Source organism: Eublepharis macularius, chromosome 2 (assembly GCF_028583425.1).
Source record: "Eublepharis macularius isolate TG4126 chromosome 2, MPM_Emac_v1.0, whole genome shotgun sequence".
Lineage (NCBI taxonomy): Eukaryota > Metazoa > Chordata > Lepidosauria > Squamata > Eublepharidae > Eublepharis > Eublepharis macularius.
Genome location: NC_072791.1, coordinates 140371262 through 140393620, shown reverse-complemented (window position 1 = coordinate 140393620; position 22359 = coordinate 140371262). Strand labels below are relative to the sequence as shown.

General features: G+C 42.6%; 1 protein-coding gene across 2 annotated transcripts; it reads right to left on the bottom strand.

Annotated features, from left to right (window-relative positions):
- Nucleotides 1-1705: 1705 nt before the first annotated feature.
- On the bottom strand, nt 1706-16384 carry RNH1 (ribonuclease/angiogenin inhibitor 1). 2 transcript variants are annotated; one of them, XM_054972547.1, is made up of 10 exons: nt 16237-16384; nt 11707-11806; nt 10181-10351; nt 8457-8627; nt 7508-7678; nt 5150-5320; nt 4573-4743; nt 4012-4182; nt 2928-3098; nt 1706-2357 (listed from the first exon to the last, which is right to left on the bottom strand). In XM_054972547.1, exons 1-10 carry the CDS (start codon nt 16367-16369, stop codon nt 2270-2272), a joined length of 1518 nt encoding a protein of 505 aa, XP_054828522.1. In that variant the 5' UTR covers nt 16370-16384; the 3' UTR covers nt 1706-2269. The 2 variants fall into 2 exon arrangements, with proteins under 2 accessions (XP_054828522.1, XP_054828523.1); XM_054972548.1 differs by lacking the exon at nt 16237-16384 and adding an exon at nt 14161-14227.
- Nucleotides 16385-22359: the final 5975 nt, after the last annotated feature.

Below are 22359 nucleotides of genomic sequence, written 5' to 3'. Positions count from 1 at the left end.
TAGTCTGATTCTAGTGAGCTCTTTTGAGAACTAATATAACAACTACTCAACCTGCTGTCAATGACAAGACATTCCACAACTAGCTTGCAGTTTTTACCACAAACTCATCAATGCGCTTTGGTACATGACTATTTAGAGCTGCAGCATTTGGGAGCATGGAAAAGTTTTTAGCAATCTATTTGATTTGGGTGTTTGTTTTAGGGGCCATTGAATCCACATGCCCTTGGAGCGTCCCAGTGTTGCACTAAATATTCGCTAAACACCCGGAAATATAGCGTCTTTCTAGTGCGATTTCTGAATCATGCTAGAAAGATGCTATACTTCCGGGTGTTTAGCGAACATTTAGCGCAATACCGGGACGTACCAAGGGTATGTGGATTTGCCCTAAGTTGCTTCCAGTTTATGACAACACATTAAATATTGAATTCTACATTACTCCTAGGAGCAGATCAAGTTTTAGCTACAAGTTCATAAGCTGAAATAGATCATAATTTCTGGAATCAAGTTGATCACATTCTTTACAGGCTTTTAAAAGTGATTAATCTGCATCTGGGTTTTGTGCAATAAAAATATGGCATTTAACATGCTATACTGACATCTAGTGGTTAATTCCTTCAAAAGATCATATGCAGACACAAGATACTAATCCTGGCACGAGGTCACAAAAGGGAGAAATCCCTCTATGCCAAGGGTCCACAACATGGTGCCCATGGGCACGATAGTGCCCACTGACACCTTTCCTGGTCCCCTCCAAATGTTTTTAAAATAAGAAAAGCCAGGTGGGACTTTTGCCCAACAACGCTTCTGATTGGCTGTGCCAATTTTTTAAAACATTGCTTCAAGCAGCTCCTGCCACCACAGCATAATCTATGGTGTGACTGGATATAAACTACCGCATCCATTGTGTAGCAGGCTCCACTTCCTGTGCCAGCCATTTTGTGGCAGTGCCCACCATGCTATGTCAGAATTCCAAAGGTGCCCACAGTTTCATAAAGGTCGGGGGCCCCTGTTCTACATTCTCTCTTCATATTTTGGCTGAATGGAGGTGGAGGGAGTGGTATAAAGGGCTGCTTCTACTGTAGCTTCTATTTGTTTCTTCCGAGGGTCTCTTGCAACCTGAGAATCTCCCAATCATTGTTTGTACAATAAAATATCCACCAGGAGTAAGTCCCCACTAGTGGCTCTCAACCTTTTTGAAACTTACTCTACTTTTTTATTTACAAAATTTATATCCTGTAGACCTCAAAGGTAGGCCTTGAAGGTAAAGGCATAGGCTACTGATAGTGGTTTCAGGTAAACAGAGGCCCTGGGAATAAAGGGGAGTGCAGAGCAGAGGAGGAGAGGGAAATGCAGTAGTTCCGCCCCCTTTTCTTCTTTTCCCACTGCTTTGAGGAGCAGGGCCTAGAGTCTTTTCTCCCAAGTTTGAACCTTGCAATCCATCTAAAAGTCATGACTAATTTTTGGGTGAAGAGCCACCGTTTGAGAAGCATTGGACTACACTGATGGTTTATCACGAGCCAAGATTAAAGGATAGTATTATGCTGAACTGTATCATAGCTAATGATCAAACTACAGAAGTTACCATCTGTGGTATATTACTCGGTAGAGTGTATGGGTCCAAGACATTCCTGCAATGAGTTCTTAAGCTGAAGAGGACCACAGCAAGGTTTAATTCCTTGTACTTTTTTTAAAAAAAGAGGGTATCTTTTGCAAGATAAAACTTTATTCAGATTTCTATAGAGTTACATCTGTTGATCAAAGCTCATGATGTTCACGTGTTGCATTTTCAGCAGAATACATGAAGTCAGAGATAGTAAGAGGGGGAACACAAAACTATGGCAACTAAATGAGTATTACCCCCATCTCACCCCATTAATCTTATCTAGAAGCTTCCAATACAGCTTCTCCTTGGTGAAGAGAGTTCCTTAAGTTACCTGCAAATAATCAGAAGTGCTTCATAAGACCTGCCCAAAGATGTATTCTACATTATTCTGCCTTTCCTCTTTCCTAGGTAGCAAGAAAACTCACTAATACTGTTTTATATAAAGCCAAACCCAGTAAACACTCAGATATCCAGAACTATTCTGAGCTACTGCAAAGCTGAGATGCTGAAAACACCTCTGAGACTGTTTATAGGTAAACTAGATTTGCTAAGTCCATTAAATTGGAATCAGAAGTCCACCATGATATGGTAAGCAAGTGTGGTTTACAAAAAAGAATCCTGACAGAAGAAAAAACTGTAGGAGCAGCCACACCCAGATTATGCCACTCAATAAATCACTTTAAGTCCAGGCTTTGACTCTTCCAGGGCCTTCAGTTCATCCTCTATTTCCGATGCCCAGTAGATATCGTACAAACTGCAACAGAATACAGTTCAAGTTAGCATCAATAGGGCTGACAGATAAAAGTTCAAGCATAGTGGTACAGAGTCCAAGGAATCAAAAAGGCTAAAATCATCCCAAGTCAAAAATGCTCTTCTCTGGATGACAGCATCTGGCCACCACACCTGTAACAATTCAGATGCACTCTTCTCCCTTGTGAATGCTGGAGACTGGTGTCCCAGACAGAAAGAACTATGTTTGTAAGGAAGAACTCTTGAGGTTTATTTGGGCAATTTTACTTCCAACCAATTCCAAGGAAATATTGTCATTCACAAGAATACCAAGATGCTACACTTGAAAGAGATATTGAAGATGCCAGAAGTTAGTAGCTCATTGAAATATTGTTTCCTCTTGGGATACCTGGAGTGATGGCCACTCATATAGGACCAGGGTCCTAAGAGGCATCAAAAGCAGGCTGCAATGGGGCATCCTCTGAATCCAACTGCAAGGGTGTCCTTAAGATCTACTCGGTATCTTTGAAGCCGTTTCTCCCTCCTCCACCCCCAACCCATTCAATGCCTAGCTCTGCAGGCAAGAGTTACTTACATCAGATGCTGCAGCTGACAGTTTGGATTTCTAACTGCTTCACAGAGCTTACGCACACCTTCGTCCTCCAGGGGGTTGTTGCTCAGATCCAGCTCTTTCAAGCACTGCTTAGCAGCTATGACAGTGGCCAGTTTGTCACAGCAAGCAGGTGTGAGTTCTGAGTTACCTAACCTAAAAGAAGGTAGAATAAGAATGAACCATAGCCACAAGTAAGCCATACATATGTCCCAACATACTTCCTTCATATTTTTAATTTTTACAGGTGCACAGGCAGGAACTTAAGACAAAACTAGCACCTTATTTTTATTGGTTTTTAGTCTGCAAGCGAGGGAGGGCAGGATATAAATCTAATAATAAATATGAACACCTTAAGTTCTGGCCTTATCTCCTCAAGACAAGGTCACTGCAAAGTGGCTATGCAGGGATCCCAGCTCCTTAAGTGAAGTAATTTTTTTAATATTTAATTTCTGTAATATTAAAGAGAGGGCAAGCAACTTAAATGCATCAAGAGATCCTTTCATGCCTCTGAAAGTTTAATCATTAGCATGCAAGAAATTTGCGTTCGGTGCACATCTAAGTTTGCCATGCAAGTTTTCTGCCACAGTCCCTCCCCTCCTCTCAACACACCCTTAAAAGAAAGCCCTTTCTAGCCCACAAGTATCAGCTAAGTATTACAAGTTCTGGGCCACATATGTTTAACCCTCAGAAATCAGAAAGAGCAGGGCACTATGATATCCTGTTCTTGTCTGGCTATGCTTCTTCACTCACCCAGGCCATTAAACTACCACACTGCTCAATGAGAAATCGTTTCAACCATGGCAGTTAGGAAACATGGACACTGAAAAGGTCTGCTAAGGCAATCTGAAGGAAAAATGGCACCAGAATCCCAAGCAGGGATTGGGATTCTAGCCCCACCATGTTTACAGAGGGGGCTGCTACAATACAACTGGACAGACGGGGTTTCAAGGAAAAAGGGGTAACATGGGGAAGGGGTTTAGCAACATCTGCAACCCAAAGCTCCTTGGAGAAAAGGCAGTATAAAAGTATACTGGACAGACAGATGGGAATCTGCAAGGTAACTTACCAGAGGGACTGTAAGGTGCAGTTGGGGTTCATCAGTCCTTCACAGATCTGCGCTACTCCCTCATCTTGAAGATTATTGCCACCTATATGTAACTCTTTAAAGGAACCGTTTTTGCTGAGAACAGACCCAACACTCTTACAGCAGGCTGCAGTCAAGCCACATTCTCTTAACCTACAGCAGACAAATCGGAGAGACCCATGACAATCCTGACAAGTTTGCAATACAACCAGTCTTCACCTGGGATCAACAGCTGTGTGTTGCTTCCCTAAAATCAATGAAGAAACTCTTCATTGGACTCTTATGCAGATTAACAACGCCCTCCCTTTTCATGGGTCTCAACTACCCACAACCATTTTGCTAGGTCTTGCTTCTCCATAGCAGCAAGTAGCTGTGTGGCATAAAAGGGGAGCACTGCGACTGCCTGTGCTAGAGAGAAGAGAACTGAAGCTATACGGTCACAAAGCAGGCTCCTGAAGCTAAACTGAGCCTCTTGATAAAACATTACATTTAATGACCAACACCTAAAATAAACAGAAGTGACAGAAGCCACCATCTACTTACCACAATGACTGGAGTGCAGCTTTTGGATCCTTCAGTCCTTGACACAGGTACTCCATTCCTTCATCTTTGAGATTATTTCCAATCAGGCTCATTTCCTTGAGAGTCTCTTTGGTAGCAATGACATGGGCAAGCTCCTTACAGCAAGCAGCCGAGAGATCACACTCCCATAACCTGGAAGAGTAATGAAGTGACGGGCTTCAGTGAGAAAGAATCAAAAACGTTTAAGACTTTATTTCATAATTAATATCATGTAAGACTCCTAAACCCTGTATAAAATGGACAGAGTCTGTCCAGGGCTACTTGTTTTAGCACAACTATATTCACCACTAAGAGAAGCCTTCATGTGTGTGAAGCAGAAACTTCCAAGCAAATGGGAATATATGTCCTTGACCTGAAAGCTCATTTAACCAGTATATGAACTTGTTCGATGCAGGCAACATCTAGTTCTGGCAGCCTGGCTACTATTAGTGCTAAACAGAGTTTCTGGTTTAGACCAACCAAGAAAGTCTGGTATGAGTAAAGACTGTTTCATGACAGCTTACCTTAGACAAGCTTCTGTTCTAGATAAACTACTTACCAAAGCTTTTCTAGTTTGCAATTTGGATTCAAAAGTCCCTTGCACAGATGTGCGGCACCTGCATCACCAATCTTATTCTCGCCTATGCAGAGTTCCTTCAAGGATGGCTTTGTGCTAAGAACAGTGCCAAGATCACCACAGCTGGAAGCTGTGATCCTACAGTTTTCCAGCCTGCCAGAAAAACAGAAGCAAAGGACAATGGTGAGTAAAGGACCTCCTCCTCTCATACTGTCCAAATATCTGACTCGTGCTCTCTGTCACCTGCCTTCAGAGGCAAGGTGGGTAGTAACCGGAGACAGGTCTTTAAATGAAGTGCATTTGGTTCTATCCATGCTAAAATGGATCCTGCCCCTCCAGCAATTTCTACAGTTAGAAACTGTGGTGCATAATGTCACAATGATATTAATTTGATCCATTTTTACATGCTGAATTATGGGGCAATCTGGATTTAAAAATTAGGAGGAAATCTGTTCTATGGAAGGCTTGGACAGATAGGGTTTTTTTTACTTTGGATCAACTGATAGGCTATGATGATAAGTTTTTATCATTTTCTCTGCTGAGATCTTAGATATGGATTAATATTGCCATTCAGCAAAAGCTGACAACTGTAGCACTTGTTGGTATCCAAGTATCACCCTGCAGCACTGAGTGTTTCAGAGTCTCCACCACTTTTGGAAACTCATTGAACCAATACAGAAAACCAGAGGAGTTAGCCGTGTTAGTCTGTAGTAGCAAAATCAAAAAGAGTCCAGTAGCACCTTTAAGACTAACCAACTTTATTGTAGCATAAGCTTTCGAGAATCACAGTTCTCTTCGTCAGATGCATCTGATGAAGAGCACTGTGATTCTCGAAAGCTTATGCTACAATAAAGTTGGTTAGTCTTAAAGGTGCTACTGAATGCAGAAAACAAAACCTATAATATTTCTTTATAGATATTTGATGTTGGTCAATAAATAGGATATGCAAAGTCTTAGCAACAAATAGAATAAAGACTTAGATCTTTCAATCTTGCCAAAGCAATGGGATAAGTCCTTAAATACTGTTTTTCCTATGATCCTTAAGCTGCAATTTAATCCAGCAAAAACCTATGTATATTGGACACCACTGCACTTTTTTGTAAAGGACTATGTACAGTGTCTAATTACTGGCATTGTAACTTACGAGACATATCTCATACGCACATGCTTTGGGTATGTCTAATTATTTGATCTTTTGGAGAGAAGGAAGTTATTACTCGTACCAGTTTTATATTAGAATGCCCATTATTTTTGAGAATGTTTATGTACTCTTAAACTATCTGCCTGTATCCTGGAAGTGATGGCTAGAAGACTTATATTAAAGCACTAGAAAGACAAATGCCCACCCTTATAATTCAATTGATTGATGATCTTACAACTTTAACAACATTCAGACATATGGTATATACGTGACAACTATGGATGAACTTATTTTGAGATATTTGGAAATCTTTTATAGATGCTTATATGTAGATCTTTCACTTTTGTCATTTTTATATTATATGAAGGTTGTTTTAATTTTTTTCCCTAATCGTTTTAATTCAAAATGGGGCTTTTCCAGAAGTGGCACCTTGCTTGTGGAATCCCTTCCCTTTGTGGTTTATCTGACACCTACAGGCATTTAATTAATGTGCTGATTTTAAACACTGTTTTAGTCTGGAAACTTATTTTAAGTGGTATATGATCTATTTTATGGTCAGTGTTTTTATGCAGAGCTTTTTTAAAATGCTGAATTTTAATTGATATGTTTTCTTTTCTTTTTTTCTTTTGTAAGCCACATTAGGCAGTTCCAGGAAGGGTGGCATAATTTTTTTAAAGTGAGTAAATATTATTTCTCTAGACAACCAACCAGTTGTCTTCAACTAAACAACACTTTCTATACCTGCTAGTTTCCAACAGACCCCTGGCAGGCCAAGGCTTTGAACCAATAAAACTGTGTTTTGCTAGTCAATGGGGATTACTGGAAGATTTGCCAGACAGCCTTCAATGACAGTGCCTCAACAAACGTGTACGAAAGTGGCTGTGAGGAAGACATGCAGTACGGGTTTCCACATGGTTGGCCGTGGCATTTTTCTGATCTCAAGTCAACTGGAATTGTACCTAGTCTGTTTCTAGTCATCATCACAAAGAGGTCATTGGAAGAGCAAGATAAAAATACAAAGTCAACCCGTCAGACCATGCTATTGCAGCAGCCTGCGCAGAAGAGCAAGTAAGAAATTTCTGAAGTCTCAAGTCTTCTGTGTGCAAAAAAGGGCACCTTGATTGTGGGCAACACACATGCTATTCCATGAAGCCCCAGATGAGAAAACACATCAGAAGCTGAGATAATCTGCAACTTACTGTAGTGACTGCAGGTTACAGTTAGCATCCAGCACACCCTCACACAGCTGTTTCACAGCTGCATCCCCCAGCTTGTTGTTGCTCAGGTTGAGTTCATTCAGAGATGTCTTGGTGCGCAGTGCAGCACTGAGAGCCTCTGTATTTCTTGCTGAGAGTTCACAATACTCCAATCTATGACAAAGCATAAGAGAAGCAAAGGCTTTACTAGATAAGAATGTGACTATTTTAAGTACTGAAGTACATTCTTGAGCTCTCTGAATATGCTCCTAGACACCAGTGTTGCTCTACTGGGTGTTCACTATACAGTTTTCATCACCATATGTTTCTGGGTTTAACATTCTTAGAATATTATCTAGTCACTTAATTAGATATATTTGTATCCCATTTTTCTCCTGCAAAGCAAGATTCAAAGTGGCTTACAAAAACCAAAACAACAACAAAAAAACCAGTCTAAAAAAACACAACACAAGCATGCAATAGAAGCAGCAGGTAGGAAGTGGGGCTAAGCAGCTGAAAAGAATTCAGCCCCTGATGGAACAGTCTCCCCTGGCAAGCAGCAACTATGTAAAGTGTTCTGAAAAGTACTCTACAAAAACTATTTCAAGCTATTAAATGCTATTAAATGCTATTAAAAGCTATTAAATGAAAATGAAAAGGAAAATTTTTGTTCATTATTAACCCAGAGGCAAGAGCCGTTTCCACAAGGAAGACTCACAATGAACTGTTGCATCTACTCCTCCCTCCCCTCTCCACCTATATATCTGACCAGTTTCTTCTTGCCCTCCATGCATCTGACGAAGAGAACTGTGATTCTTGAAAGCTTATGCTACAATAAAGTTGGTTAGTCTTAAAGGTGCTACTGGACTCTTTTTGAATGAACTGCACTGAAATTGATAAAGACATTTTTCAGCTGGAATGAGCTCAAGACATATTTGGTGCTGATACTCACTGAAGCTTCTGTAGTTGGCAGTTTGGGTCCAAAAGACCTTGGCAGAGTACATTGACACCTGAAGTGCCTAACCGGTTGTCTCCCAGGTGCAGCTCAGCCAGAGATGGTTTCGTACTGAGCACAGAACGGAGATTCTCACAGCAAGCTTTAGTCAAGTTGCAGTTCTGCAGCCTGCATGAACAGATCAAGACCAAGTGAGCCATTCCAGAACAAACTGTTTACACTTATGACTATATTCCCTGTCTTGCAGGCCTATACCAACTTTTGGAAAATTGTCAGCATAATCTGATGCAGTCTGGAATCATCTAATTTTAAAACAATTAGATTGTCTTTCAAGAATGCCAAAGCTCCATCTCTTGCCACATAACAGGTAGAAAAAGAAGTAAAGCTTCTCCCATCACAGCTACTCTATGCTAGAAAGCTTCATCTGTTGATTTGATCTTCTAGGTTAATGGTCTTGCAAGGCTAGCCCAGAGTTACTACCTTTTGTTAGATGCAACATACCTGCTACAAAATGCAGATGAGTTTCAGAAGAAAAAGAAATTGTATGTGCTAAGTAATACTACACAATAAGTATATAGGAAAAAGCTTCTGAACAAGCAAATCACACCTTTAACTACAGAAAGCAAGAAGAATAATAGACATGAAGTCATATTACTAGGAAGGCAATAACTGTATTGTCGAAGGCTTTCACGGCCGGAGAACGATGGTTGTTGTGGGTTTTCCGGGCTGTATTGCCGTGGTCTTGGCATTGTAGTTCCTGACGTTTCGCCAGCAGCTGTGGCTGGCATCTTCAGAGGTGTAGCACCAAAAGACAGAGATCTCTCAGTGTCTCAGTGACACTGAGAGATCTCTGTCTTTTGGTGCTACACCTCTGAAGATGCCAGCCACAGCTGCTGGCGAAACGTCAGGAACTACAATGCCAAGACCACGGCAATACAGCCCGGAAAACCCACAACAACCAAGGCAATAACTGTTCATTTCAAACTTCAATGCCTACCAAGTTTTTCAAACAGCAGCTTTCCTAACTGATCTTTTGTACAGTCACCAGAACACCATTTGAATTGCTAGTTGAAGCTAATAAACTCCTGGCTTTTGATGAGTGGCCATGCTTTTATCTGACAATAATTCCATTTCCTGAAGTACACCATTCCCATCTCTCCCGCACAGATGTAGCTGGGGAGAAGCTTACTTTGCCACATATAAAACCATAAAGTACATTTGGTGAACTCAACTCCTTTCACAGATTTTAACAGAGTCAATGCTATTCTATTTTACAGATATGACAAGCGGAACATTAAGGGGAATGAAGGATTACTATTACTATTGTCTCCACAGGCAAACCAGAGAGATACAGGGAACTGGTTACGCCATAAGGATTTCCTCTTGACTAGCAAGCCAATCTGATAAAAAGTTTGTCAGTAGTAGAGATCACCCAGTCCACCTATTTCAAGAGAAACCTTTCAGTCATAAGTGGTGGCCAAAATATAAGTAAAGATCACACTAGCTGAGCAGTAACAAAATGCTAATCATGCTGAACATTTTACTCCAACTATGCAAAAAAAATCCAAGCCACTTGATTACTCAACTTCAGATGGGAGAACCCTCTGAATTGTACAATGGAAGTTTCCGTCATATGTAAATTTTCAATTCAAGACAATTAAATTAAAAATGCCTCTACTGTGTGTTTGCATGGGGAGTACTGCAGATAATCTGGGAATTACCATAGTTTTTGAAGCTTACAACTTGGATTCATCAATCCTTTGCAGAGCTTCTCCAGGCCAGAGTCCCCCAGTTCATTGTTGTTCAGCTTCAGTTCAGTCAGATTCTGGTTGGCACTCAGAACAGAGGAGAGATCTTCACAGTGGCTACTCAAGAGGCTGCAGTCATCTAGCCTGAGAGAGAAGGTGGAAATGAGTGGCATTATTCTTAGCAGTCCAGTTCAGAGAAAGGTCCAGCATACATTGTACTCTTTAACCCAAACTGCATTAAAAGATTGCCAGGTTAGTTCAACAATGCCCTAATATAAATGGCATTCTTAATTAATACGATTACATCTACATGGACGTAATGATAAGAGCCAAACCCAGTTATATATATTGTTAGTTGTGCAGCTTTCTTAAGCAGTGTGATAGGTAATTCAACAGTTCCTATGGCATAATATTAAGTTACAGAATACACAAGACAAGAAGACTAAGAATGGCAGCCGCAGATAAGAGTGCTAACTGTGAGTGGCATCCCAAGCCCCAGGTTGGATCTCTGTCCATCAATCACACAAGTACCCCTCTTCTCCTGTCTTTGGCACCTGCAGGAGCTATGAGAACAAGCCAATAAGACAGATGATACACTAAAAACAGTACAAAGCGGCCAGCTCCCTCACTCCCCCCTTCAGAAGCTGCAGGAGTTAGTCAATCATAAGCTACCTGTGTACTGCAGTAGCAAATCATATTTACAAGATTCACACTTGAGATTCTCCATAATATATGGCAAGGAGAAGCTGTAGCATGATCCTTTTAAAAAGACTTGCTGTGGAACTATGCAATCCCAAGGACACTTTGCTGGGAGGAAGCTTCACTGTATAATATGAGACTGACTTCTTAGTAGACCTGCTTAGGAATGGTCCCAATGTGAAATGTCACCTGCCTGAGAAGCATTTCTAAATTTTCTCCCCCAAAGTGTTACTTTTTTATAGTCTACCTTTCTCACTGAGATACAAGATTACAACACAGCAAATGAAAATACAATATAATTGACAGCTAGGACATTTACTGAGCAAAGTATAACAGTGAATAACAGTTAGGACATTCAGGGAAGAAGATACAATAGGGAATAGTGGCAGAAATTTTTTTAAATAAGCATAAAGCCGAACACAGAGATAAAATCTATCCAAAACAAACTATAACTTAATTTTCATAGCATGTTTAGCAGTGTGGAAACTCGCTAGAAGGAGCATCTCAACATCAGCAGACAGTACCCAAAAGCGAAGCCTTCAGTCCTCGTCCCTACGAAGACACCTCTGAGCTATTTCTTATGACATAGTCCTGTAATGTGGGTAGAAAGCCCTCCTGAATAATCCAGGAGGCTTTCCTGACCAACTCAGACAGGGCATTCCATAAGATGGGGCTGCCACAGAGAAGCATGTCTGCAGGCAAAAAGCAACTGAAGCTCCACTAGAATGGATCTCTTCAAGTAGCCTGACCATATCCTCCCTTTTAAAAAAAAACATACAATTTACTGGAATTTTACTCACCTAATACTTTTGTACTGGTTCAGGGAAGGAAGAAGTTCTTTCCATTTTGATCCCCTGAACTCTTCACACTGGATATCAAGGTCCATTTTCAAAGCAACAGCTGCATAGGGGAAAAGATGAGAGAAATAGTGCCACATTTCCCTACAGGAAGCAAAAATCCCATTGTCTCCTTTCAAGCTAGTGGCATTGTGCTCTGTCGGCAACATTTACAACCTGTGCTATAGCTAAACAGGACTTCTCAACAGGCAGGGGTTGTTGCTCAAGAGCTCCATGCATAAAGCAGTTTGTGGCAAATGAAAGACCACTTGCATCTTAACCTAACACTACCCTAGAAGGACTTCTGTTACAACAGTTCTGCAGCACATTTAAGACTCATGCATTACCTTTGGATACCAACATGCAATTTATTACATTTACCAAAGGAATCCCTCCAAAAGGCACTGAACACGTACACTGATGTAATAGTCCCTTTTTTAAAGTTATTAATATGTATTGAAAAAGCAATAAAACATGTCCAAAAGACCATCACAAACAGGTGATCCATGCCTGCTGATCCATACCAACACACCAGCTATGGAACACCTTTTCCTCATCGATTCACCAAGAAATTGGTGAAAACATTAGCTAGCACATATTTTGCTTTGTTGATTGGTGCAAAGATATCAAGACATTTATTTTGTTTTGTTTGTTTCAGGGGGGCATTATAGAATGGACTGATAGTTATTTCATATTAAATAGGAAAATAGTTTCATTTCTGTATGAGAATTTTATTTTGATCATTTTATGGTTATTTATACATCCAATTACCGTTGTAAGCTGCCTTTGTCATTTTAAATATAATGACATGCACTATGCACATTAAATAAATAATGGAACTTGGTACCAAGCGCACAGCTTGGTTACCTAAGACTTTCTGCTGCTTAGAGAAAGTTGCTACCCTTGTGCTTGTGAGAATTATTAGCTTGCAGGCTTGCAGCTGATGCCTGGGAAAGAGAACAATGGAGTTTGTGCACAACGAACTGGATTTCTAATGGTCAGAGATGCTGTATGGAGCCAATCTTTGCTCTCAGCTAGCAAAATCAATTAGGCAGAAGTGCAGTGATCAGGCCCCAGAAACAATCTTAATACCACAGGGCTTCTGGCACCTAGCACAACTTTGTAGAGCACAGACAACTGTTGGCCAACAGACAGTTGAACAGTGATCTTAGTTCTAAGTTATCAGGTGCCAATTTCTGCCTATTCTTGATCCCTTGTTCTGCATTGAATCTCACCCAAACCTGTTTATCCAAATTCTGAAAGTATCTTGCCACCTATTACTCATCTCTGTTGAGGTGTCTGATGTTACTTGCATAGTAATTTAGTTACTCTACTAGGGCATGTGTGTTGTAAAAAGGTTTAAAATGAATAAATGAAAATAATCACAAATTTAGACTCCCCAAGAAAAAAATCTTATATCTCATTTCTTCTGACATACCTTGATAGTATCATTCACTGATATTTCAATAGCCTTTAGGCATTTGATTTTGTAAAAATCCACTTAAAAATTCTGTAAATGCTTTCAGGAATATTAATAGTTTAGCTTCACCGGGTAAGCTCAGTCATTTAGAATTATGCAAACTAGAGAAAGGAATTTCCTAAAGTTGACTAACAGCCGATGAGTTGGCAAAGAAAGCATATGCAACCAGTTCCAACAAGACCAACCCAAAACGATTTCCTTATGTAGTTACAGGCCTACAACTTTTGCTTCATAGCAAAGTTTCCTAGATCCAACACAGAAACAGAATGAGGTGATCTTTCAGGCATGTGTCATGGGCTTAATGACAAATGGCATTAATATTGTTTTGCCTTTATACCTATCATTATTGAAAACAGAATTTATCAAAACTTTACTACACTTGTAATGTAGTGTTACTCTGAGTTCCATGTTCCCCACACATTAACAAAAGCAGGCTCTGGCACCTACAATCCAAGGGAGGGTCAGTGTTTAACCCTTCCTAGACCCTACTATTTGTGAGTTGAAAAAAAATTACCTTCCCCAAGCTGCTATAACTTTCAGCTTGGAAAGAAGAAGAGGGAGAAGGGTGATGTTGAGCAGACAAATGGCAGAAAGGGAAATAGGTATTGCCTCCTCACCATGCCCCAATGTTACTTTACAGTTATAGGAAGGAGAAGAGATTAACTCAAGCATTTACTGCATATTCTTTAGTCTCGCCCTCAGACCAGGGGAAAAAAACTAGAGGAATAAAGCCATTAATCTCTTATACTATCACATTAAAAATATGGAAGAACATCTGTTCAAACCTAATCCCCGTTTCTCTTTACTCACTCTATTTTTCGGTTGCAACTACTGGCTTCTCAGTTTCCCCAAAAGAACTGATCTGATTGCATACTGCTCCCTTCCCCCGCAATATATTTGTATATACAATAGCAATTATAGATACTAGGCAACCATACCTCCAAGAGGTATCGCCTTGTACTTTATGTTGTCAGCAAAGCATGATTTAGTAGTCTGAGCTGCTGTAGCACAGTGGTTGCTGCGAAGAAGAGTGGTATATAAACACACGGTTGTTGTTATTGATCCACATGCTAAAGGAATTATTGGTTTCTTAAGCATGAAAATTCACTTTGCTATAGGAATAAATCCTAAATTACTACAGTAAGCACCACATAGTTTACAGCTTTGAAACACAACATTAAGACTAGAGAACCCTTTAGTCCTGTTGCTTCTTAAATCAAATGTTTCAGATATAGAAACCTTGTTACAATCTACCTCTTCCAGGAGAAAGCATTATTCTATGGGAAAGAAAACTTGTCTGCAACTCTATTCTGTGTTCCTCTCTAAACCTTTTTCTTAGGTTGGATTTAAATATGATGCTTACAAACACCCGCACAACACCTACATTGGCTACAGACTTCTGGCATGGACACATGTAGCTGCTTTGCACAGATAGCAGCCCAGCATAAACAAGGAGTACAAAGCCCCTTAGGTAGGTGGCTTTGCCACACCAGCATCATCATGTAAAAATCAGATCTTTTCAACTAACTGCAGATCAGGGGGCAACGTTATCAGTCATGAAACTGACACTTTTAGCAGCTATTCATTTGATATCTGTAGATGCACCAATGAAAAGATAAAGAGCATGGCCCTGTCCAAAACTAAGTGGCCACTGCCTGTTCCACCCAGTCAGCTCCCCTTTATTTCAGAGCAGTCTCCAGATTCGTTATATTCAGGACTTCCCTATAAGATTGTAATGTCAACAGGTTATAGCTATAGAATCCAGATTTAGTTATGTTCATATCTAAAGCAAAGCCAAAAACCTTTTAGACTGTTACTTTTTGTGAAACAGCTTGCAATTCTGTTTACACTTCAGATAAGTCAGTCCAATATAAAATTTGTGCTTGTAGACAGAAGGGTTGTGTTAGATGCTTTGTCTCTCCAACTAATGCCAACTACTCATTCTAGCTGGGTGGTCCAAAAGCAACTTTTGGAAAATTGGCTATGAACTTGTACCTAGAGTGAATCATGAAAAGGGAACTGACCAAGCATGAAAATCCCGTTGAGAGGAGCAGCATTAGCTAACAACAGGAAAGGACTGCAAAATCGACACAGAACAAAATTCAGAATCCCCATTCAGCATAAAACTGCCTGCTATGCAAACAAATTATAATGCAGATGTGACAGCACAGTGTAGATTACAGCTGGCCCATGACACACACAACATGAAGTACAGATGCTGGAAATGACCTCAGGAAAGTAAGTTACAGAAAGAATTTTTCCAGCACTCTTTCGAAACCAAAGTAAGCACTAGATTCCTACTTAGCCGCAAAGATTACCATGACAGTTGCCTAACTGGCAGCCGGCAGCAGATGGAATTTCACCTGGGACAGCAGAACAAGAAGCGCCTAAGGGCTGTGGTTAGATAGGCCAGCGGTGGCATTTACCAGAGGCGGAGAGTTTCATTCTTCCAGCACAAAAGTGCTTTATACGTAAGTAAGCAAGCAAGCAAGAGCCACGCCACCAAGCACTTTCCCCTCCTTCCTCTGGCAAAATCCACGGGCTTGCTCAGCAGTACCCTTGTGGGGAAGGGAGAGGGGACGGGCTCTCACAGTACCAGCTGCTGCAGTAGTAATGAACGGGGCGTCGTTCACTGAAACCAGCTGGCAACATTTTATTCAGAAGTTAAAAGTCAACCAAAAACAGCTAAAGTCCTGATCGGCGACTCTGGGTATTATAGTATATGAGGAGAAGGGCTGTGGAAGACGGAGCGTCTCTTGGCACACCAAACTTCTCCCCTTAAGCCAAAAGCGCTCGCCCGAGGCACTCAGCGTCTCATCCACACTGGGCTACGACGCGCAACGTCCCACGGACGAGAGAACTTTGCGCCTTGCCAAATCGGCCTCTAGCAGGCATCCTCCCCACGCATTCCCTGTCTAAAGCCCCGGTGCCATGGCCCTGCACTTCGGCTAGATACCTGACCGAAGGCGGCGCGTTAAGTAATGCTGAGGCCTGGCGAAAGATGGTGCGCTTACCAGATCGTCGGCCTCGGAAAAGGAGAAGCTGCGCTAGAGCCTGGCTATAAGCAAAGCGCCCCCTTATGTGACAGAAAGGCGGCCCCCGCCCGCAGCGCACACCTAATTGGAAGAGAGAAGGCAAACCTCGCATAGGGCGCGGCCTTCTCGGGGGCGGGGACGAGAAGATTTCGCTACAGGAAAGGCCAGGGACAGAGGCCCGCCTGTTCTAACCTAGGCGGGGCCCGCCAGCCCCCTCTTGGATCTTCCCAGAAACAGCACGGCTTGCTCCATTTTAGGATTCTGGTGACGCATCGCTTCCGGGTAGAAGCCTTTTCCTCGCATGACGGCCCGCTCTGCGCAGGCTGGGGAGGGGGGGGGGAGCGTGGGCGGGACTTGACAGGCTTTAAGACTTAACTTTTTTTACAGAGCAACTACGCGAACATTGGTTGTTGTGGGTTTTCCGGGCTGTATTGCCGTGGTCTTGGCATTGTAGTTCCTGACGTTTCGCCAGCAGCTGTGGCTGGCATCTTCAGAGGTGTAGCACCAAAAGACAGAGATCTCACTGAGATCTCACTGAGAGATCTCTGTCTTTTGGTGCTACACCTCTGAAGATGCCAGCCACAGCTGCTGGCAAAACGTCAGGAACTACAATGCCAAGACCACGGCAATACAGCCCGGAAAACTCACAACAACCATCGTTCTCCGGCCGTGAAAGCCTTCGACAATACGCGAACATTGTTAATACCGCCTGTTCCGGTAAAACAGACAAAAGTATTGTGACACCATAAAGACTAGCATTGTGTGGACTAGAACCCACTTCATCTAATCCACAAAAGCATATACTAGAAGAAATCTGTAAGGTTTCTTGCCAAACCTACCCAAATGTCTCAAAATGTCCTCTTCAAGTGAAAAATTGATGGTTAACATAAACAGGATAACAAAAGGCGTTTTGGGGAGTAAAGCAGTGTATTGCAACTTAATCCACTGACAAGCAATAACAAGCTGCACTTTTTCCTTAATTCGTCCTTTAAAAATTGTAGTTTTCAGTATGCTTGCAAAGAGATCTGATGTGTCAAGTTCCACCTAAGCAAACTGATTAACCCTAGGTTTCTAAATGGCTGTCAGTGGTAACACCTTCTTTGCAAAGTGATCAATGCTTCTAACTACAGAAGGAAAGAGCATTAGCTACCAGGGCCAGGGAAAATACTCCGGTGGAGATAATGAGGGTATTCATTTATTTGTGCTATTTATAGTCCACCTTTCTCACTGAGACTCAAGGTAGATTACACAGTGTAAATCAATGCAGTTAGTAGGATAGGACAGCCAATAAGCAATGTAATCATATTAGGTTCTGAAAATTAAAACCATGTAACAATCTGGAATAAAGAAATCTGTATTAACTTGGCATATTAAAGTATGCAAAGTGCCACTGACTCAGGAGCACAGAGGCTGTCCATTCCACCCATGACCCACCTTGCTCTGGACATGTTAAAAGGGCAAGGAAGAAAAAAGAGGGGGGGGGAACCCCACAAACTCAACCCAAACAAGCAGGGGGACAAAAGGGGTTAAGTAACAACCTAAAAAAGTGTGTGTGTGTGTGTGTATCTATCTATATCTATTAAATATTAAATATTTGTGTTGGTCATTGCACTGTACCATCATCTGTATCTTGAGATGTTTTAGCAAGTTTTAGAGTGTATATATATGTAGCCTGCCATTCAGTCCTTATGTTTTAAACTTGTTTTTATTCACATTGGTGCACATCTATAATAAATTTTTTAATATTTATACACACACACACACACACACACTTTTAGGTTGTTACTTAACCCCTTTTGTCCCCCCCCCATGTTAAAAGGGCATCAAGAAAGACAGTATATAAATCCATTATTTAATCGACAGCATTTGGTAATGGATTTAAGTTAGCCTGGACTACCTGTGTGGCATCAGGTATTTTTCATTCCTCCGTGGAAAATGAGTGACAGTGATCTTCCTCAGGTTATCTAAACAACAAAGCATTCTGAAGAGTAACATTACATATGTATTTTAAATTAACACAAAAGGATTTTTTAAAACTCATAGCATTATCAGATGTCTCATGCTACCTGACTAGAGTTTTATATATATTATAGTGTTTTATACTGCGTGACCTGCCTTGAGAAGGGCAGTTCAGTAAAGGTTTTCTGAGGGGTACTGTTTTTTATAAGATCTTAGCCTAAAGCATAAGTAATGCAGACACTGAAATGCAAACAGAAGAAACGGGTTAATTCTGACACGAATGACAGCCGTCCTGATTCAGGTCAAGCCCATTTTTACCCTTATGAGTTGGCGGGGAATGTGCGAGTCATCGTTCCCTGGGGCTTCCTTAAAACCACACCCTCTTTCCTTGCCGAGTGAGGCTCTCAAGCACTCCCATCCCTTGGAAATCCCCCACGAAGAACGCCAGAGCTGGGAACTTCGAGGGCTACCCTGGCATCGAAACTTAGGGTTTAAAAAAACTTTCATGAGCCCAGACTGCTTTTGCTTCCTGGAAAACGGCATCGCAATCCTTCCTCCTGCTGCCTTTCTTTAGTAAAAGAGCGTCCTCTTCAACTTCTCAGCTCAAGTGACGACGGCGGTCCAATTGAGATAAACTAGTTCCGGAATCGATTCGAGCCCGCGCGTCCACGCTGCTTTACTCCCCCCACCTCCATCTCACAGTTCTGCCTCCCAAAGCTTCTCTCGCAAGGCTGTGTGAAGCGGAAGTTCCTGGAAAGGTCAGGTAAAAACTTCCTCGGATGTATCCACTCAACCGCCAATGTTTGGACACAGAACACAGGAAATTCGAAGGGAGTGAATCTACGCTCTGAACACGGGTCTAGTAGAACCCTCAAGATGACCAAAATATTATCTTAGCATACTTTTACAGCAAACTTACAAATAGGATTACCTTTCAGGAATTACGAACATATATTTTTAATTAATCGATGACCCGATCATAAATGCAGCTAGGGTAAAATTAAATCAGTACCTTTTTTGTGGGGACTGGAGTGCCTATGGAACATTGTAAGGGGAAGAGGTGTTATGAAACTTAGGCGTTTGGCTGTTAATGTATGTGGCTCTATGATATCCCCCCTCCCCCCCCATGCACTCACTGTTACTATTTCTGAAACAACCTTCCTTTTCTTTCTCTCTCCTTCCCTGCCCCAATATCTGCAATAGCCGGCAAACTTCCATGTTTTTCTCCAGGTCCAGCGTTGTTGCTACAATTAATGATGAATTAACAGTGAACCTGCGAAGCCCAGAGTCCGGAACTCTGCGGGAACGATTTCCGAGTTCCCGGCAGATGGCGATTTAGTACCATCCTAGCTTACTCGTTCACATTCATCCTTACGTCATCGTCTAAAAGAACGGAACAATTATTAGATGCTGCCTCGCAACAAGTCTGATTGGCTACAAAGGCAGCGATTCAAGATATGACTGGTGGAACGTTGACGGTGTTCTCACAGAAGGAGGGGGCGATATTATCTAAGTTCCTGACCGTTATTTGAAATTACCCTGTGCTTGATCAATCTTACTATTACAATCCTGCCCTTTCTATAAGGAGCTCGGGGGGGGGGGGTGGTGGCGGGATTCATGGTTCTTCAGCCCTCTATTTTATTCTCACAGCAATTCTGTGAAGAAGGTCAGGTTGAGAAAAGCTAGCCCACAATCACCCAGAGATATGGACTCAGGTGTCCCTAGTCTTTGCCCAATCAACTATTACACCGCAGCCTGCATTCGTTCTTCTTCCCTCCACAGCTTCCTGTTAAGAACTCCGTTTCCTCACTGTACTATTCCCAGGGCCGGCGCGCCCATGGAGGCCAGGTAGGCGGTGGCCTCGGGCGCGCGGCCACTGGAGGGGCGCTGGAGGGGGTGTTGGGGGCGGAGGCACGCGCAGCAAAGCTGGCATGACTGGGCTGCAGCTACTGCTGCAGCCAGCCCGTTGCTGCCGCCGCCGCCGCCACCTCAGCTGGGCGCAGCCTCCGTGCGCCGCTCGAGCAGCGGCTCGCGGCTTCTGCGCCCAGCTGGGGTGCACGGCGGCGGTGGTGGCATGGAGCTGGCTGGATGGCTGCAGCAGCAGCTGCAGCCAGCCACGGCAGCTCTGCAGCGCGCTCCTCTGCCCCCACACGCCCCAGCCAGTCGCAGAAGCCGCGAGCCGCTGCTGGGGCATCGCGCCAAGCAGCCTCCGTGCGGCACCCGCCCCAGCAGCAGCTCGGGGCTTCTGCACAGGGCCGGCGCGCTGCCGCCGCCACACGCCCCAGCCGGGCGCAGCCTCTGCGCACCGCCCCAGCAGCGGCTCGCAGCTTGTGCACCCAGCTGGGGTGCGCGGTGGCGGCGGAAGGACGGGGCTGGCTGGCTGCAGCAGCAGCTGCAGCCAGCCACGCCAGCTCCGCTGCGCGCTCCTCCGCCCCAGCCGAGCGCAGAAGCCGTGAGCTGCTGCTGGGGCGGCGCACAGAGCAGCCTCCGCGCGCTGCTCCAGCAGCAGCTCGCAGCTTCTGCACTCGGCAGTCCTCCGTGCGCCGCCCAGCCCCGCTGCGGCACGTGATGACGTCTGCAATGACGTCATCACGCAGGCCGTGGCGGGCGCGCACATGCACGCCGCCGCGGGCGCCAAAACCTCTGGCACCGGCCCTGACTATTCCCCCAGTCACTCTAGATGAGTATGTGCTCCTACACAAACGGAGAGTGTCTGTTATTTGGGGAGAGAAGGGGTTATTTTTTCCAGACTGACGAATAATTGTAATGAAACACAAACGATTATATTCTTATATTTTCTATTTTTTCTAATAAAAAGTATTACATTGGTTTTATTCTTAGATTTTTCCTTGGAACTATGTGACTATTTGCAATCTCTGCCTATTTTGGAAAATAACAAAATCTACAGTGAAATCCTAAGAAGAATTACGCCAATCTAAGCTCATTGAAATAAATGGGTTTAGACTGGATTAACTCTGTTTAGGATTTCACTGTTAATAATCTAGAAGAGGCATTTTTCAAATGGAGAGAGGATTATCTGAGATGTAACTGCTTATATGGGAGGTCTCCCAGCCATCCCCTAGGTATTAAATAGTTTGTCCTCCATTGATTCTTTAGCTGAAAGCCAGTTTGGTGTAGTGGTTAAGAAGAGTAGCAGGACTCAAACCTGGAGAACCAGGTTTGATTCCCCACTCCTCTGCTTGAAGCTACCTGGGAGACCTTGGGTCAGTCACAGCTCTTCCAGAGCTCTCTCAGCTCCATCCACCTCACAGGGTGTTTTGTTGTGGGGATAATTATAACATACTTTGTAAACCACTCTGAGTGGGTGTTAAGTTATCCTGAAGGGCAGTATATAAATCCAATGTTATTATTATTATAGCTAGTAATGTGTCATCTAAATTACTCTCCAGTCTTCTTAATATAATAATATTTTCTCAGTTCTTGTCTGTTTAAGGGACTCATATGTCCCATTTCAGACTTGAAAGATCAGCTACTGATTTTTATATGTTAAAATCTTTGGTGCAATTTGATACCAGTTCCAGCCTCTACTCAGCACCTCCTAGCCAAATACAACGTATAAGATGCAGATACGAAGTCTTCACATCCTAAACATTCTCTCCCATCCCCAATATCCAACCTGATAAAAGAATTCCAGACAATTATTCAGTTGGTTCTAATATTAGCTGGGGTCTTTTTCCCCCCTCTTTGGATTTTTTGGACTAGCGTTGCTACCCACAAGATTTATTCATTTTCATTTATTGATTTAAAATATTTATATCCTGTTTTTCTCATCACAAAGCAGTTCACATCAAATTTAAAAACAAATATACATTAACATCAGCAGAACTACAAATAAAAGGAAGCAATCCACAACCTGTACTCATTGGTCACTAACAGCACTATAAATGGTTGTCATTTAGCACATGAAATGAGAGGCTATTTTGATGATCCCATTATAGGCTGGAGACTGGCATAGAATTCACAGACAAAACTTAGTGCTCTTTTTTAATTCATGTTTTTATTCATTCATACATACCCCATCTTTCTCCTCAGTGAGGATATAAAGTGGCTTACATCTTTCTCCTCTTCTTCATTTTATCCTCACAACAACCCTGTGAGGAAGAGTGTGACTGGCCCAAGGTC